Below are 19379 nucleotides of genomic sequence, written 5' to 3'. Positions count from 1 at the left end.
GGCAGCTGTACTCCTTCTCCTGGACGGGTCCTGGGTCCTTGACACGATAAGCTTCACTTGGCTGCAGTCCTGGTCGCAAAAGGGTGACTCCACGCTAGGATGTTAATGGATGTCTTCTCTCACACACTTTTCCAGTCTGCAACTAAAGGTACTTTCACACTTGCGGCAAAGGACTGCCTGCCGGATCCGTCAAAACGTATGCAAACGGATGACATTTGTCATATGGATCAGGATCCTAATCCGTCTGACAAATGCATTGAAATGCCGGATCCGTCTCTCCGGTGTCATCCGGAAAAACGGATCCGGCATTTATTTTATTTTTTCACATTTTTTGTGGCCTGAGCATGCGCAGACAGCAAAAACTGATCCGTTTTGCCGGAACATTCGGCATTAATGCATTTCAATGGGAAATTGGTGTGGTGAGAGGGCAGTAAGGGCACTGGGCGGGATTAGGCATTTATAGATGCATTGGGCGGAGTTAAAGGCGTGGCTTAGTACCATAACATTTGCCACAGTGCGCTATTGTCCCTCCTCATTTTTCAAAATGTGATAGGTACGGCTCTAACTCCGCCGACGGCATAATTACTGACTCCGTCAGAACGGCGGCAGCTGGGGATCGGTGGGTGTAAGCTTCTTTATTTTTTTTACAGCAGGTGGCGCCCCAAGACAATTTTTTTTCTTGCGCTTCAATATCCATTTAAATATTCGCACATAAATCATCGGATTGTAGATATTTTAAGGTCCAAATTGCACCAAATAATGAAGTTCTGGTCTAATATACAGGTAGAGACCATACAGTGACTAAAGCAGCCCGTCAAACGTCGGGACGGACACGGACATCTGGCAGAATGCCTGGAATCACTCCAGGTGCCGGTTCTGGTACAGAGTGTGGACGTGTCCCTTCCAGTCCCGCCAAAACACATTCGGATGAAGCCCACATCGCGGACGCTCTCCAGATTGCCTCGAAATCGGCCAGAGCAGGAGTACTAGGCCCACAGGTGGTGAGGGCATGCTACACTCCAAAATAGGCCAGAAACACAGCAAAAACACCCAGAGGAATCCGACACAGCTTTCTATGTGTGCAAACCAGAGAAAATGGATCATGTGACAATACTGGGGAGTTGGTGATAGGGAAAATATAACAAACTATCGGATTTTTTTAACGGCCGTTAAAAACGGATGGCAGACGGCCGTTATAAACGGCTCTCAGTTTGGCAGACTGGGTGCTGCGCGGTCTAGGCTCGGCAGGGGGCGCTCCGGGCACACGGTGTCAGGCGCAGGGGGCGCTCCGGGCACACGGTGTCAGGCGCAGGGGGCGGGGCCTGGACGGTTCCTCCTCCTCCTGGAGTATAGGCAGGATCCCGGCGTCTCGGGAGGACGAGCAGTTTGGAGCGAGGACGGGCTGAGGATGGACGCGTTACCGCTGCTCTGCCTGCTGGGGGTCTTCTGCTCACTGGCGCTAGCGGTAAGTAGCAGCCGGGGGTGACTTACCTCCTGGTACCGGTGTGGGGTGGTGAGGGAGGGACCCGCCGCCGGACAATGGAGGGAAAGTGACAACAGGTGAGCACGTTGTGCTATAGTGCAGGTGTGACTACTACCCCCAGTATGTACTGTGCGTACTCCTAGTATACCTGTGCATTCCCTATAGGTATCACTACTACCCCGTCTATATTGTGCTTACACTGTGTGACTACTACTCCTAGTATACCTGTGCATACCATGTATGTGTCACTACTACTACCCCCAGTCTATATTGTGCTTACACTGTGTGTGTGTGTGACTACTACTCCTAGTATACCTGTGCATACCATGTATGTGTCACTACTACTACCCCCAGTCTATATTGTGCTTACACTGTGTGTGTGACTACTACTCCCAGTATACCTGTGCATACCATGTATGTGTCACTACTACTACCCCCAGTCTATATTGTGCTTACACTGTGTGTGTGACTACTACTCCTAGTATACCTGTGCATGCCTTATAGGCATCACTACTACTACCCCCAGTCTATATTGTGCTTACACTGTGTGTGACTACTACTCCCAGTATACCTGTGGGTGTGCCTACTATTTTAGGATTGTTCGGTTTACTCTATAGGTGTGACTACTACCCCCAGTATGTACTGTGCTTACTCTATAGTTTCAGTGGAGGGGGAAATCGGATTTCCCCATAGCGGTGATTACTCGGCAGGTGTTAGTGTAGGTTTCCTTGTGCTATAGATGACCCTGGTTCTGTAGGTGGGTGCGCTGTGCAGGTAGGTGTGTGTATCTCGCGCTGCAGTCAGGGGGTGCACCACCAATGAGGCCAGGTGAGGCGATTGCCTCAGGTAGGGGCAATAGGGGGGGCAGCGGAAGGGCAATAGGGGGGGCAGCGGAAGGGCAATGGGCGCTTTCATTGTGACAAAGGGTTTAGGTTAAGAAATTGGGGGGGGGGGGGGGGGTGGGTGGGGCTTGCCATTTTAATTTTTGCCTCAGGCACCAGAAAGGCTCGGTGCCCCCTGATTACAGTATAGATGTTCCTGCTTCCTCTATAGGCTAGGAGTGTTGTCACAGTGTAGCGGTGTATACAGATGTGCTTGGCCTATAGGTGGGAGAAGCATGTGCTTACACTATAGCATGCAGTCTATATGTCTCTGCTTGTGCTATAGGGGCACATGTTATATGTATATGCTTGCACTATAGGTGCGTATGGTAGCTCTATACGGCTATGCTTGCACTATAGGTGCGTATGGTAGCTCTATACGGCTGTGCTTGCGCCGTGTGGGGCGGCTGTGCTTGCGCCGTGTGGGGCGCCTGTGCTTGCGCCGTGTGGGGCGCCTGTGCTTGCGCCGTGTGGGGCGCCGTGTGGGGCGCCTGATATTACACTTCCACTGTGAGTTGTTTCACTATCATGTGTGTTATATCGCGGGTGTACAGTATATCTGACTGACCTGCGCTGACAGCAAGTCCAAATGTTCCTAGCAATGTGGCGCGAAGTGCCGCTATCTTGTTAAAGTACTTGCCATGAACTCATCCCTGCGGTTCATGTGGCGCTGTGTGACAGAGGTATCGATGTTCAGATTTTTTTTCATTTTTTTTTTTTTTAGCAAACTGGCACCCAGGTTGGGGTACATTCTCACATATGGGGGGGTTTAGGCAGAAATTGGCTGTAAATCTATGCAGATTAGCTTTTTTTTCTTTTTTTTTTTTTTTAAACGGGATTGAAAAAACATGGCTGCTTACTCCTAGAGACAGCGCCTCACCTTCACCTGTCGACAGGTTGTATGTGGTATTGCAGCTTGACCCGAGTGAAGTAAATGGGCATAAGCTGCAATACCTCAAACCAGCTGAGAACAGGTTTGGCGCTGTTTTTGAAAGGCAGCAGCCGTGATTTTCTAATCGTGGACTTACCCTAAATAACAGTTGTCGCGTATTTAACACTGTAGCTTACTCATTGAACACATAAGGGTAGGAGGTGGGGCAGTACGTATTATACACCTGTACCTAGTCCAGAAGGCAGGGATGCCCACTAGTGGTGGTAAGTCTTTGTCTGGCTTGGTGGCCCGGTTTAGCATGTTCTGCAGGAGTGGCGGGGGATACAGAGGCTGATCACCGCTCGCTCTGTTGATGGACGTTTATGCTTTGGTTCCTGAAGGCCCCCATTCACATTTGTGTATTTGTCGTCCGAACCCGCTGAGAACGGTGGGCTTGACCGACCCTCTAATGCAGGGATCAGCAACCTTCGCCATTCCAGCTGTTGTGAAACTACAACTCCCAGCATGCACACTTGGCTGTTCTTGTAACTCCTATACAAGTGAAGGGAAGATTCTGAGGGTTGTAGTTTTTGAACAGCTGGAGTGCCCTGAGGTTGCTGATTCCTGCTGTAGTGTATGAGGAGCTCCTTACTCTCTCCAGACAGATGTTAAGGAAGAGAAGGATCAGATCAGGCAAAATGATGTCCACCTCAGGATAGGTCATTGATATGATTGGTACGGATCCGACACCCAACACCCCCACAAATCAGCCGCCAGCATCGTAAACTAGGCAGTGGACGGAGCCAGAAGCAGAAGGCTTGTCCGCATTGTAAGATGTTCTGAATTGTTGGCTATAGCCATATAAAATGGCTCCTGAGTGCGGTGAACCTATTCATCTGCTTGGCTTTTTCCTAGGGCCATCAGCTTCGCTGGACTCCTAGATAGAACTGGTTACATTGCGGAGGTTCTTAGCTGTGCTGTGTAGGTGACGATCGTCTCTAACCATATCCACTTGCACTTGGTCTGTCATAACATTAGAACTCTACTCTCCTCAAGGGGTTTGTTTCCCAATAACAGAGTCCTAGAACATCCTCACAGAACTTAAAGGGGGTTATGTGGGATTTTGATATCTATGCCTGGTTCTCAGGATAGGCCCTCAATATCACATCGGTGGGGGACGCAGCAGATGTTTGCGGAGGCTGTGGCGCTCCCCAGAATGCTGAGCCCTCCTCAAACTCCTGATCGGAGGGGTGCAGAGTGTCAGACACCCACTGATCTGATATTGATAGCCTATCCTGAGGACAGGCCATCAATATCAAAATCCCAGAGAACCCCTTTTAAGTTTTGAGGATGTTCTAGTAGATGTTTCTGGCTAAACATCTGATAGGAAAGCTTCTGTAGTCTATTCTATCTTGCAGCCAGGTGATGACAAGTCTATGGTGGCTAGGGAGACCCACAAGTCTAGGTGGCACATTGCCAGCAACTATCCCCACTGATTGCTCAGGGCTGGTGAAATTTGAGGTGGTGAGGAAGCTAGATAGTGGTTAACCCACTCCTCTTTAAATTAATGAAAGACCTGAATTGATTATGGCGATGTTCTAGAAATCTGGTTAAAAAAACTCTGATCTCTGCCCTAGGAAGCCTTCATGGTATCACAGGCAATCTGAGACCGGACGCGTGGCAACTATGAGCCATTGGCTGGATACTATATCTGTCACAACCAGTGCAATCCCTCATCTTAATTTGCATTATTAATCAGATTTGGGCCTCTTTTTTACTTGGCAAAGTCTTAACCGCTCTGTGTGCCATTATATGGTGCCTCCATATAACCCTTTTCTTACTCTGTAAAACTCCATGCGACAAAACCTGACATGACTTGTACAGAATCTGTAAGAAACACCTCAGTAGAAAATCTTCTGCTCATGGAGATAGAGAATGATCTCCATAGACTTATTCATGCCTTGGTAAAGATCTGATGGCCATGTACGTGTGCCCTTAGTTGAAATGATTTAACATATGGAACCATTTGTAAACTACGTACAGTTCTGCCCATGAGGTCAGATCTATATTTTCCTTGCTTCTTCTCCCGAGGGGCATTGGTAATAAGGGAGATCAGCCCCAGGTTTTCACATCCTTTTTTTTTTATGGCTGTGACCTTGCATCCACCAAAATATGCCTCCCACCAAGTCACAGCATTGCAGAAGGTGTACCACCAAAAAAAGGTATACCGTAAAATAACTGAGGAGTTAGGTGAGGGCTTTGGGTGCCCAGCAGGCACTAAACGTGGACCTTTCCACCATAATTCTCTAAATGACCTTTTCTCTTTTCTTCTTACTTTTGTTTGGCCGCAGACTAGAGCGGGTGATGGACGCTGAATAATAATTATGTAATCTAGAGATCAGGGTTTGTCCTTCTATGAAAGAAGCAGTGACTGCTCTCTTCAGCCTGCGTCTAATGAGCCAGAAGCTTTTTAGTAGACTGCTTTGTTGGAAGACCTCCACGAACACTGAAGCTCTGCAGATGTGTGGATGTCATCGAGGCAAATCGTGGTCCGTTAGGAAATGCCAGGTTTTTATACTTCCTCAGAACAAGTCTGAGACGAGAGCAATCTAATAAAACCTTCACATAAAGCTAGATGTGACAGCTGCAACATGAGTGTTGATAAACTTGGTCAATAGCGACAGGTGAGAGCACAATAAGGGACCTTTAGAAGTTGATAACATCTGCCCTGATGGCGAGGGGTAACGACTTTTCCCATTTATTGGGGTTATAACGTTTCTGAATTGTCCTTGTGGTGAAGAGCTTGTGGCTTCTCCTGCTGAGTGTCGACATTTCAGCTTCATAAAATCTTGAAGTTATCTACATAGATTAGAGGGCTATAGATATACCATCATAGTATAGACTGCTCCTTGGGCACGTTTGTCATCTTGCTAATAATGAGGGGCCATAGGAGAGAAGGAAGGCTTTCGTATGTATGGAGATTTCATCATTGGAACGCAAACCACTCCTTTTTAGGTGGCATCAATGGGACCTAATAGGTAGTGGATTGTCACCTATTTTGGATTATCGGATGGTCATTATCGGACATCGGGTAAAAATAATTTTAATGTGGGTGTTCTTCTACAGATAGAATGGCATCCTGTACCCCTAACGAAAGTTTTTGGTATATTTTAGATACCCTTGGTGTCTGGGTCCTCCAACCATCTTGCAGATGATGCGACCCTGTGTGCACCACTGAAACGAGAGTGTTTCAGTATCATGTATCTTAGATGACATTAATTATCATAGCTAACCACGTGTCTGCTTGGTTGGAAGGACTTGCTGAGCTCTTTTATTTGCCGTCCTGACCTGATGCTCTGTGTACACATGTCCTCCCGTGGTGGGATCACTTACAGTATTGTCTGTAGATGGGATAAAGTTTCGTTCGCTCATTTCTGGTGATGACTTAATGCGAGGACTCCAGCCTAGAAAAAAGGCAGCACCTGTGGAAGCCTTCTCCATGGACTATGTGCATTTACCTTGTAGGCAGGACAGCCATTTCCAGCCTTTCTATCATTTTAATGGTTTTGAAGCCACTGGTATATCCATGAATGTGTGGACTATCACGCCCATGGACAGGTAGTCTGCTCTCCAGCACCAATGGTTGTCAGACATCTACACTTACCCTGGTGACTAACAAGTTCAAAGCCTTGTTTGAGGTCATTAGATATTTCAGGCTGGGGAGAGGCCAATGTCCTTCAAAGGGATTACTGGACGGGAAGTATCACAATTATGTTCTGCCCTCCATCGTGGTCACAATGTTTCCCATATGAAGGTGCCGGTGTCTTGCGTTACAGTTTTACGTCCTCTTTAATTGCAGAGCCACTGCTCGCTCTTCCAGTCCCACGTGCTTTTGGCTTCCAGCATGCGGATATGTCTGTCTTCTAAACCCCAGCAGAGCATAAAAGCACAGATTTTCCAGTTTGCTTAGTGAACATAGACCTATAGGACGGTTAAGAAAAAAGAAAAATAACAATACCATTCGGATTCATAAATTCAGTTGCTCAATTGCCTCTGAAGAGAACAAGTTCTGCTGTATTGACTGTGCTTTAGCACTTTTTGTTTGTACTCGGGGCACCCCCCACCTAGAGGAAATGTATGGAGAGCAGTTCTAACAAAGGCCGCAGTGTTTGTACATCTGTATCTCCAGTACATAATCGGTTTTGCATTGAGCGCAGACATAATGTGGTTTTGTACCCTCAATGTTATCAGCTTCTGGGTAAAATTGCTTTAAGGGATCATGCAGGTGACCGTTAGATGTTTTGCGGTCCGTAAAACATGGATACCGGCCGTGTGCAGTCCTCATTTTGCGGAACAAAAGGGCTGGCCCCTAGTAGAACCGTAATGCGGACAATAATAGGACATATTCTATTTCTTTGCAGACACTGAATGCACACTGAGTCATATCCTTTTTGCATACAGAACGGACACAGAAAAAAATAAGTTTGTGTGCATGAGCCCTGAAGAGGTTGTTCAGGGTTTTACAAGTGATGGCCTATTCTCGCGATAAGAGCCCAAATAGCAGTCCACAATATATGGGCACTGGCCGTGTGCGCTCCATGCTGTGGATGCAGACCCATTGACTTGGCTACAACTCCCAGCATGCCCAGACTGCCTACAGCAGGGCATGGTGGGAGTTGTAGTTTTACAACAGCTGGAGGTCCACAGGTTGGCCATCCTTGCCCTAGACTTCTTTAATTTAGGCAACACTCACATGCCGTATCTGTTGTGGGGTCCGTAAGTCGCAGATCCGTAGAACACGTTTGCGGATTTCTGTGCGTCCCGCACATTTCGTGGGCCCCATTGTGAAAATGCCTGTTCTTGTCTGCAAAACGGACAAGAATAGGACATGTTCTACAATTTGCGGCACGGGTGTGGACAGCACACTGACATCCGTGTACTGTCTGCATTTTTTGCAGCTCCATAGAAATGGATGGGTCCGCGCACAATCCACAAAAAAATGCAGATCTGACACGGACGGAAAAGAACGGTGTGAATGTAGCCTAAGGCCCCTTTCACATGAGCGAGTTTTCCACGCGGGTGCAATGTGTGACATGAACACATTGCACCGGCACTGAATCCGGACCCATTCACTTCAATGGTGCTGTGCAGATGAGCTGTGATTTTCGTGCATCTCTTGTGCGTTGCGTGAAAATCGCAGCATGTTCTATATTCTGCGTTTTTCACGCAACGCAGGCCCCATAGAAATGAATGGGGCTGCGTGAAAATCACAAGCAAGTGCGGATGCGGTGCGATTTTCAGGCATGGTTGCTAGGAGATGATAGGGATGAGCAACTCCGGACCCCATTAAAGTCTATTCACTTTATTATTTTCCCTTATAACATGGTTATAAGGGAAAATAATAGCATTCTTAATACAGAATGCTTAGTAAAATGTGCCTTGAGGGGTTAAAAAATAAAATAAAAAAATAACTCCCTTCATCCACTTAATTGCGCAGCCGACATCGTCTTTCTTCTTTGAGGACCTGCAAAAGGACCTGTGGTGAGCGCGATTTCTTCATCAAAGGTCCTCTTGCAGGTCCTCAAAGACTATGCCGGCTGCGCGATCAAGTGGATGAAGTGAGTTATTTTTTATTAGAATTTTTTTTTTAACCCTCAATTGACATTATACTTAGCATTCTGTAATAAGAATGCTATTATTTTCCTTTATAGCCATGTTATAATGGAAAATAATAAAATCTACACAACACCAAACCCGAACTTCAGTGAAGTCCGGATTCGGGTCTGGGTACCACAATCATTTATTTAACTTTTTTTTTCTCAGGCACGTGCAAAACGCATTGCACTTGCGCCGAAAAAAAAAATGAACACCCGTGTGAAGGGGGCCTAAGGAAGACAAGTCTGGGGAAAAAACACATTTTTACAAAATTTCTGGTTAAAAACTGTTAATCTCATGGATATGTTTCAGACCACGTCTATGGCAGATCATTGCCTGTTACCATTCTGTCTGGCTCCTGGAGTCCTTTCTCCACCTGTGTACATCCACTGTCACTGGAGCCATCTTTGATAGACGTGTTGCTGAGATTCCCAAAATTAATATGTAGAAGTCCAGATGAGGGTGGAAAGCTCCGGTAACGCCATTTGTCACTTTAATACTATAATTAATGGTTCAATGAAAAAATTCCCACAAGTTGAGCACTTTGGCTTTATCTTGTCATGGAGCTAGTAGATGCCAACACGTGCCGGCATGTAGGTTACGTGTCATCCGGGATCGTGACTGATGAGGATGCTTGGAACACAAGTCCCTGTAGACCAGGAGGAATTGGGAGTTTCCTTAAGTGATTCCACAAATGCCTAGGCTTTTCTTCTTTAAAAGAAAAATCAGACTGGCCTATGGAGGGGTAAAGTCCTAAAGTTGAGTTAGGGGTAATGGGGGATGGTGGCTGTACCCCCAGCATCATTGTATTCTGAGGTCTCTTGTGGCTCTGACTCTTTTTATGATGGACAGTAATAGAAGTTTCTTATAAAACAGTGCCGTAGGTTGGGACGCTATAGACCCACTCTTCAGTGCAACGTTACAAGTATACTGCCAGGTTTTTGTTCACACGGGTATTTGGTTCCCTTCAATAACATTTCCATTGGTCTTTGAAGGCCCGAGTAAAGCGGTCTCCACTGAGCGACAGATCCATCATAACCATGATGGCTCCAGTGATAATGGTGTTCCTTACCTTGGAATGAGTGTCCTGAATATGGCCGTAGTGAGTTCTCCTAATACATGTGGGTCCCACCTCTGGCAGTGTAGTGGTTTATTGGAGGTTGTGGCTGTAATGAGTTAAAGATTTCTTTTTTTCTTTACATAAAGCTGTAAAAAAGATGAATGTCGATGCAATATTGTGGAATTTTCCTAATGAGCTGTGGCTGTGAAGCCGCTTTTGTGGTCTGCATCACTAATAAACCTCCAGGAACCACTTTCCTACTCTTAACCTATGGACTCCTGGTGGTTTTATTTCTCCCAGACGGAATTGTTTTTACATTTTGTTTTTTAATAGGTTTAACTTTTGCATGGGAAGGTGGCTGTGACCTGGTCGTACTTCTGTGCAGTTGACTTTATGGTGTCTTTTTGTCTTTTTATTTTAATTTTATTTTTTAAATAATGCTGTAAAATGGCTAAAGACTTATTAAAGAGTGCGGGGAAGGTGTGAGAACATGTTTGTAACCATGTCCGCCAGCTGTGTACTGTTGCGGGTTCTTCAGAGGTCACGCTTAGTTATTATTCCGTGCATTTGGACCTCTCCTTTTAACTTCCATATGGAGAAGGTTTCATATTCATGAATAGCTGCAACTCTGGAGAACACCAAGGACTTCACAAGGTGCCTCACTGGTTACGTGAAGCATGACAAGTGGATAATCCATCGTATGCTGTACCACTCATGTCAAAGCCTGGGAAGGACGTCTACTACTACTTCCTGCTGGATCTGCTTCTGGCCTTGGCCCAAAAACTGCCTCCAGCATGATCGGGATGATCAATCTCGAGCAACCAACGTTTCTATAGACATTTGAAGGCTGTTGTCCTGAGACAAGTCTCAGCTCTTCATAGTGAGACAAATTTCTTTTACGTTTTGGTATCTGATTCCTTAAAGGGGGGTTTGTCCAGTAGTTTAACTTTTTAGAAGCCCCTTTAGATTGCTATAAAAAGGCATCCTCTCCTTACCAATTCCTTGCGTCTGCTGTTCCAAAACTTCTCCTGTGTAACGGAGACATTGTCAACACCAAAGGCGTGGCTATGGCCAGTGATTGACGGCACATTGACGAGTCTTCATTTATGCAGGAAGGACAAACCCAGAACCGGAGCCGTGGGATTTGGTAGGGTGAGGATTGATACTTTTTTTTAGCCACCAAAGTTTAGACCTCCATTCAAATCAGAGTATCGTTGGCTGACTCGGACGGCCAACTGGGTTGTGTGTATACTGGGGAACCTTCTGACTCTGCAATGGCAGATGGTATCAGGAAGAGAACGAAGATTTGGGCAAGTCTAATTCCCGATCCTTCTTTCTGGCACAAAAAGTTGCCTACTTTCTCCTCTCTTGCCATTGAAAATGCATACACAGTTGGCTGAACTGAACCAGCATTTGGCCAACAGCTGATGTATAGGCACCTTTATGGTAGTGCCACATGGTGACCTATAGAAATACATTGAGTTACACCCCTTGAGTCACCTTTTGCAGTCAATCTTGATACAGTCACCGATTGCTAAAAAGCCATGGCAGATAATTTGCATGCAACTTTTTTCCCCCATGTCATTAGGTATCCGGTCTGTTCTCTGGAAAGTTTTATTGGACTTTTTATGGTAACATAACTTCCACGGTAACGCATTAAACTGACCTGGTCTCGTCGTCTCACATTCTGGCGGTTACCGTAACCATTACTGAAAAGGAAAAGTAAAGCTTGACGTGATCCACGTGTGATGCAATCTGGCGGAGGACTTATCTGAAGTTGGATATGATTTTCACTTAGTCATCTGTGTACTTTTCTTCAGAAGAGCTGCCAAACCCTGCGCCGATCTCATCTCGCCTGACATGTTCTAACAATAACCTGGGCGTGTGTTCATGAACCCGTACCTAGTCATGGAGGGGCCCACACGTAATGGCAGAGGCCGTTCATTATTCGCAATTATGGTTTTGTGGGAAAACCAAAACTTTTACTTCAGTTCTGTCCAAAAATCATCTTCTCATGTACTGGCACGTCTTCACAATTTTCCCTAATTCACGTCCTTGCAGAGGCTTTGCAAAAACTGCCTTGAAACCATCTTGTGTGAATGCAACCCAATACTGGAAGTGACCAAAAAAAACACTCCTTTCTATCAGAGGGCCACGAGATGGCAGAGCATGGAAAGTGCACTCTGTGTGCCTCCATATAGTGCACAGTGTTGGTCATTGTCCCCTTGAAGCAAACCTGATGTAAGGTCCCATTAAATATTTACTATGGGTAGTAGTGGGGACACATTTGTAGTAGGAGTAAACTTTTCTATAAGGCATCATGCACATGATTTTTCTGTTTTTGTGGTCTGCAGATTGCGGATGCGGTCTGTGTGCCGTCTCCATTTTTTTTTTGCGCACCCGTTGACTTCAAAGGGTCAGTGGTCTGCATTTTGCGGACATAGTCTTTTTGTAGACTGGACGTACAGATGCAGAAAGCACATGAACGATCCGTGTCCTTTCTGCCTCCGTATGTCTGTTCTGCAAAAAAAAAATAGAACATGTCCTACATTTGACTGCAACATACAGAGCGCTTCCTGACCGCAAAGGTAACCGCCACCATAGATGTACGTGCCATCTGTTTTATCCCCGCAAGGAGCCATCGCTTGGCTTTGTGCTTGCCGTAATATGGTAAAGAAATGCAGAAAATTGTAGAAGTAAAATGAAAGGAGTTTGAGGCTTAAGGGTAATCCTAAATGAGATGTTTACCGACCGAGGTTTTCCAGGAAAAGCTGCACTGTGACAGCTTGGGTTAGAGACAGCGGACCTCATGTATAAGACCAAAGTGGAGATCTTAGAGATCACATAGATAATCGAAAGACTGACAGAGGACGCAGTGATGTCTACGAAGTATGGATATGGGGGCTGAAGCACACGCCTTTAAGAAAGGTGTAGGGCCTTCAAAATCAGACAAGAGGGTCATGCAGCCTCGTATATAAAGCATGTGTGTAGGGCTGCAGCTATCAATTACTTTAGTAATCAAGTATTCTACCCATTTAATCCAAAAATTAATCAAGTACTCTAATAAGAAAAAACTAATTAAAATGTTTTCGATAAAAACTCATCAGCTTCCGCCCCCCCCCCCAACCCCATGCCATTAGTCCTCAGCAGCACCAGTGAAATCACATGCTTACCTTTCCTGCTAGGGGCGCCACTGACACTCCAGAGATCTTCCATGCTCTTCATGCCATGCACTAGGACCTGACATCGCACAGGGTCATGTCATAGTGCGCGCTTAGGCTACTTTCACACTAGCGTTTTTGCTGGATCTGGCAGGGTTCAGCTAAATCCCTTCCATTACTGATAATACCACAGTCTGTATCTGTTATGAACGGATCCGTCATGAACTCAATTCAAAGTCAATGGGGGACGGATCTGTTTTCTATTCACAGAGAAAACGGATCCGTCCCCATTGACTTGCATTGTGGGTCATGACTGATCTGTTTTGCTCCGCATCCCAGGACAGAAAGCAAACCGCAGCACTCCGTTCTGTTCAGTTACGTGTTGTCCCTATTGACAATGAATGGGGGGAAAAAACGGAAGCGTTGTTTCCGGTCTTGAGACCCTATGACGGATCTCAATACCAGAAAGTATTAACGCTAGTGTGACAGTAGCCTTACGTGCACTACATCCTGACTGTGTATACGTCAGAATACAGTGTAGCATGGTGCCGGTGTACACTGTACACCGTTTCTGCATTTTTCCCCAGGGATAAAGTTAAAATATCTTGCAGATCGCTGACCCATTTAAGTTAATGGGTCCGCATGCATAGCACGGAGTGCACACTGTCAGTGCCCGTGCATTGGGGACTATTTGCGGTCTGTAGCACAGGGCCCTTACGTTTGTGTGCATGAGCCCCTTAAAGGGGTTCTCCAGGAATTAAAAAAATGAAAATACTTAAAATAATTTTATTATAAAATATTATAATAAATATATTCCCAAGTACTTTTCATTAGTTAGGATGGCGGCCATTTTATTTCTCCTAATCATGGCTCCCTAGACAAAACGAGCCATCCTATCAGTACACACAAAAACTGTCCTAATCGCACAACAGGATGAGTTACTTCACCACAATGAGCCATAGTGCTGCCTCATCCTCTCTGCTCTGCTTGTCAGGAATCATGATCCTCTGTGGAATGGCGATGAGGAGACATGAGAGGAAGGGGGAGGTGTAGATAACGACCAGCAATACTTGTTTAGGGCTCGTCAATGGGTCCGCAAAAAAACAGAACACATACATGTACTGTCTTCCATATCCGTTCTGTTTTTGCGGAACAGTCTATTGAAAATGTTATGCCCAGCCCAATTTTTTTTCTATGTAATTACTGTATATGCCATACGGAAAAACGGAATGGAACCGGAAACACTACTGAAACAAAAAATGGGTTCATTAAAAACGGGCCCGCAAAACACTGAAAGCCATACGGTCGTGTGAACAAGCCCTTCCAGTCTCCATTACCACAGCCTGTCCTGTCCGCCCTCTCTGTACTTCCTGTCTCCTCATGAACTAAATTCCCCAGAAATTCAGCTAAAGTTCTTATCTGTATTCAGGATTATAATCCCTGACAAGTAGAGAGGAAGCGGCTCCTCTTTACCTCAGTGTTATAAAGTAGCTTGTCCTCCCATGTGATTAGGACGGGTTTTGTGTGAACTAATGGGACAGCGGCCATTTTGCTTCCCAGACAAAACGAGTCGTAATGATGAAAGGTATTTGGGAATATATTTATAATGTAATATTTTAAGTATTTTCATTTTCTTAAGCTGACCATAATGGAAATGGATGCAGAATAAAGATCCCTAGCGGCGCTGTCATTAAAGGTGGACTTGGAACTGATTTTGTGTTCCAGTGTCCTTTTATATTATATGTATTCAGAATGCAATGGAGGGTCACTTATCATGGCCTCGTGGGACTTTTTTTTTTTTTCCCTGCCAGGTGTGACATTTAAAATGCTATGAAGATATATTTGGACGGAAGCAGCGGTTTTATGCTGCCCCTGACACTGGAAAGTGGTGGCCGGGCTTTCGGCACTGCCATATTCACCTGTTTCCTGGCATAAATGACAACTGAAATCCGCTCCATTCGGGACCTGGAGTAGATATCCATCTAGGTGCACGGACTGGCAGAGAATGCCCCTAATGCGTTTCATTATCGGACGGACTCCATTAGGCATAAACACCGTGAAAGGCTACAGACGTGGGAGTATTTATTAATCCGAACATTGGCGGTAAAAGCAGCAGAGGAAGAGGCGATAACCATGATCATGAGATCTGAGAGAGAGAATACACACATGTTGGAAACTCAATATTAGTTTGGTTAGATTGCTTATTACATAACGTTATCAGACAACTTGTTGCATAATAGAGATGCAAATATCAGAAATATATCTTCAAAATGGGTGAAGTCAGTCTTCCTCTTTCAAAAGCATAAATGCGTCAAATAAGAGGAAGGCTGACTATGTGCTTTTGTAAAATATATTTGCATATCTTATATTATGCAAAAAGCTCTCTAATATGTAATAAGCAGTTTACAACATAAAATGTTGCATTTATTCATGCTCTTATGCATTTCATTGATTGTATTTAGAACATGCATATGTTTCAGATTGCTGGATCAGATCACATGATCAGGTTTTTCCACCTCTTCCTCACGACCTTTGTTGCTTCTACTGTCAACTCCTTAAGCTTTCACTGTGTTTACACCTGATAGCGTCTGATTGAGAGGTTATGCCACTACGCATTTTAAACCAAGACTGGAGGATGTCCTTGAGGACAAAGCAAGGGAACTTTTCCCAAACGAAACCTTTTGGGGAAGGTCTCCTCAGGATCCAATCCCATTCTTGGTGAGCACCTCAGCAGTGTAAGGGCTCATGCACACAGCCACAGCCGTTTTTGCGGTCTCCAAAACACACATACCAGCCGTGTGTGTTCTGCATTTTGTGGAACGGAAAGTCCAGCCCATAATGTTTTTTGTTTTTTTTTGCGGGTGTTGTGGAACGGACATAGCAAACCATGTTCTGTCCGCATCTTTTGCGGCCCAGTTGAAGTGAAAGGGTCCACATCCGACCCGCAAAAAAAGCTGATTGGATGCGAACAAAAAACACAGACATGAGCCCCAACTCTGATTTGGAGATGTCTGAGAAACATATCAGATCAGAGGCTGAAAGATTTAGGTGGGCACCATGAAGAAACATATTGATGGCTTGTGCAGAGTCCCAGATGGACTGATCTTGATGTTATAGCTGCTTTGTATTCATGAGCTGGTTTAAGTATGAGGGACCCCCACAGCTTTCATTCTTGCTAAACGTGCAGACAGATGAATGACCACTATCAGTGTGGCATATCGGATGGTTGTTCCTACATGAATCCATCCCTTTGTCCACCATTACCCATACTCCCCTTGTTGACCACAAGTAGCAGACTTCGGTGTTCTCGGCAATCCCCCAATATGCCCTTCCTAGAAGGTTACGTCCTAGATAGAGGCTCGCTTCTGTGTGGATTAGGCTCAGTTTAGACTGGCTTTCCACGCCATGAGCTTTGTTCGTTGCGTCACCTCCTAAAGACTGTTTTTCCCCTTGCTCTATTGTCTGTAAAGATAAAAAATGGCTTGCTTGTTCATTTATAATGAAAATGGCTGTAGATGAGTCTCCCTTATTCCCTAATAATAAGAGACATGGGTTTGGACTTGTTGTAATGTGTGATTTGGCTCTCCCTTGTGTACTGTTAACACTGAGTCACAACAAGATTAGCCCAGACAAAGTACATTGGATCCAGCAACATTTTACACCACCTCCACTTTGAAACCACGACTAGAAGTGTTCTCCTGAAGGCTGAGGGAATGGGGCCAGATTACTACCTTTTTAGTCATCTAAAGGCCCATTTACTCTGGCAGATGACCAGGAACAAACGTGCATACAGACCCTTATTCCCGATAATTGCCCTGTTCAAAGATGACACCGATCACCCCGATGATGCAGTTGCCTAAATCGTTTGACCAGCAGAACATCCTGTGTTAACAGCGATTAAGTGCCCAGATAGAATGAAGACAAGCAGTCGCAGTAGTGATGACTTGATCTCATACAGAGGGAATGAGTGCTGCATGTAAATGCAACTCTCACCTCCTCTGACGAGCAGGCAATTATCAGGTATGAACAGTTTGTTCATTAAGAGATTTAACGAAGACCCCAATGATAACACTGAAGGAGCTCCACAGATTCAGAGAGGAGATGGAAGTATCTGTCCATAGGGCCACTAGAAGGCTACTTATCCCTTCGTCCTATGACGGCACCAGGAGAGAGGAATCCACCTCCCAGGACAGGAAACCCACAGGTGTAAATCTTCAGATGCCCCTCCTCAGTGGTTTCCTGTCCTAGGAGGGACAACCTACAGGTGTTTGTTATTTTCGGTGGGGAGTAGTTTCTCCCTTTTGGCAGTTGCAGGCTGGCTGGAGAAGGTGTGCGCCGGTTGACCCCGCTCCACACACCGCAGAGGGAGACGGACGGCTGGACACCGGGTATGGAAGCCCTCTCTACTCTCCCTTCAAACCCTCCCCGCTCTGTACCTGAATAGGAGGCCATCCCGAGGGCATGTGCGGCACGGGCAATGGCGCAGGACAGAAGATACAACCAGGAAGTGAAGATCCAGGACGCAGGAAGGGGCGGAGAACGGATCTGTTTGTATTATCTTTAACATAGCCAAGACGGATCAGTCTTTAACACCATTAAAAGTCAATGGAGGACGGATCCGTTTTCTATTGTGCCAGATTGTGTCATAGAAAACTGATCCGTCCTCATTGACTTACATTGTGTGTCAGGACGGATCCGTTTGGCTCAGTTTCATCAAACAGACACCAAAACGCTGCAAGCAGCGTTTTGATGTCCGTCTCCAAAGCGGAATCGAGACTGAACTGATACTTTCTGAGCATTAGAATGCATACTGATCCGTTTTGGACCACTTATGAGAGCCCTGATCGGATCTCAAACGGAAAGCCGAAACTCCAGTGTGAAAGTAGACTTGGCTGTACACTCAACAGAGGAGATGGAAGGATCTGTCCATAGGATCACTATAAACTGTATATTCCACAGATTGGGGCTTTATGGGAGAGTGACTAGGGAAAAAAAAGCCATTGCTGAAAAAAACTAACTTGAGGAAACACGCTTGGAGTTCACCAAGCAGCATGTGATAGACTCGCCAAAAACGTGGAAGAAGGTTCTCTGGTCAGGTGAGATCATCATGGGAAACGCTGTTTGTGGTGAAAACACAACACTTCCCATCACCTCGATTTCCATTCCCACGGTGAACAATGGTGGTGGTGGTAGTGTCATGTTGTGAGGATGTTTCATTGGAGGGTCTGGAAAACTGGTCAGGATTGAAGGAAAGATGGATGGCAGCAAATACAGGGCAATTTTTGAGGAAAACTTGTTTGTCTGCCAGAGATTTGGAACTTGGACAGAAGTTCACCTTCTAGCACGACTATGATCCTAAACATACTGCTAAAGCTAGACTGGAGGGTTTTGAGGTGAAACGTTTAAATGTCTTGGCATGGCCTAGTCCAGACCTCAGTCCAGTGGAGAATCTGTGACCTGACTTAAAGACCGCTGGACATCAACACAACCATCTAACTAGGAGTTGGGGCAGTTTTGCCTGGAAGAATGGTAACTTGAAAAACCCAGAATACCCCTTTAAATTATAAATGTATAGTGGGGTTTTGTTTGATTTGCCAGCAAGAGAACTAAGGGGTACTAAAAAATGGTGTGAGGCTCCTGTTGTAGTAATGGACATTCCCTTTAAAGGGGCTTCCAGCTGATTTCACGGCTGATTTCTTCTGGGAATAGCACCACATGTATCCATGGGTTATGTCTGGTGTTGCAGTTCAGCCTCCAGGCCTCATGCACACAACCATATCTGTATTTCAGTCCGCAAACCCTTGATCCTCTCCCGTCAATAGAATATCTGTGTGCTGTTTGGGTGTTTTTAAATGAATTATAGCAGACCCATAGAAGTGAACGGGTCCGTGTATGACCCACCAAAAATTCAGATCTGATGTGGATTTGCACAATACGGTCGTGTGCATGAGGCCTTTATTAAGAATTGGACTGAGCTGCAATGCTACACGCAACCTGTGGAGAAGTGTGGCGTTGTTTTTGGAATAAGGCAGTAAAGTTTTGCCAGTCGTGGACCATCACCCTAAGGCCTCATGCACATGGCCGTGGGGAGGATTTAAGATAATTACACAATTTAATTTGAATAATTCCACATAAATATGTAAACTATTGTAGGCGAGCTCTGCAGGCAGTAACTTCCAGGGAAGTATGAGATGATCTGGGTGTGATTGCCCTCTGGAGCTGCCCATGATCTAGAGTAGGTCCTTCTCCTTTTTCTTTTGTAAAAACT

The 19379-nt window shown here is 45.5% G+C and overlaps 1 protein-coding gene across 2 annotated transcripts in view; it reads left to right on the top strand.

Annotated features, from left to right (window-relative positions):
• The first annotated feature begins 1365 nt into the window (after positions 1-1365).
• The window catches only part of SDC1 (syndecan 1), a 38172-nt gene continuing 20158 nt past the window's right edge, over positions 1366-19379 (top strand). For both annotated transcript variants that reach the window (XM_040427372.1, XM_040427371.1), the window contains exon 1: positions 1366-1465. In XM_040427372.1, the coding sequence (XP_040283306.1) occupies positions 1409-1465 (57 nt within the window). In that variant the 5' untranslated portion in view covers positions 1366-1408. The remainder of the gene's footprint in view (positions 1466-19379) is intronic.

This window comes from Bufo bufo, chromosome 4, assembly GCF_905171765.1.
Source record: "Bufo bufo chromosome 4, aBufBuf1.1, whole genome shotgun sequence".
NCBI lineage: Eukaryota > Metazoa > Chordata > Amphibia > Anura > Bufonidae > Bufo > Bufo bufo.
This window is presented reverse-complemented; position numbering and strand designations above follow the sequence as displayed.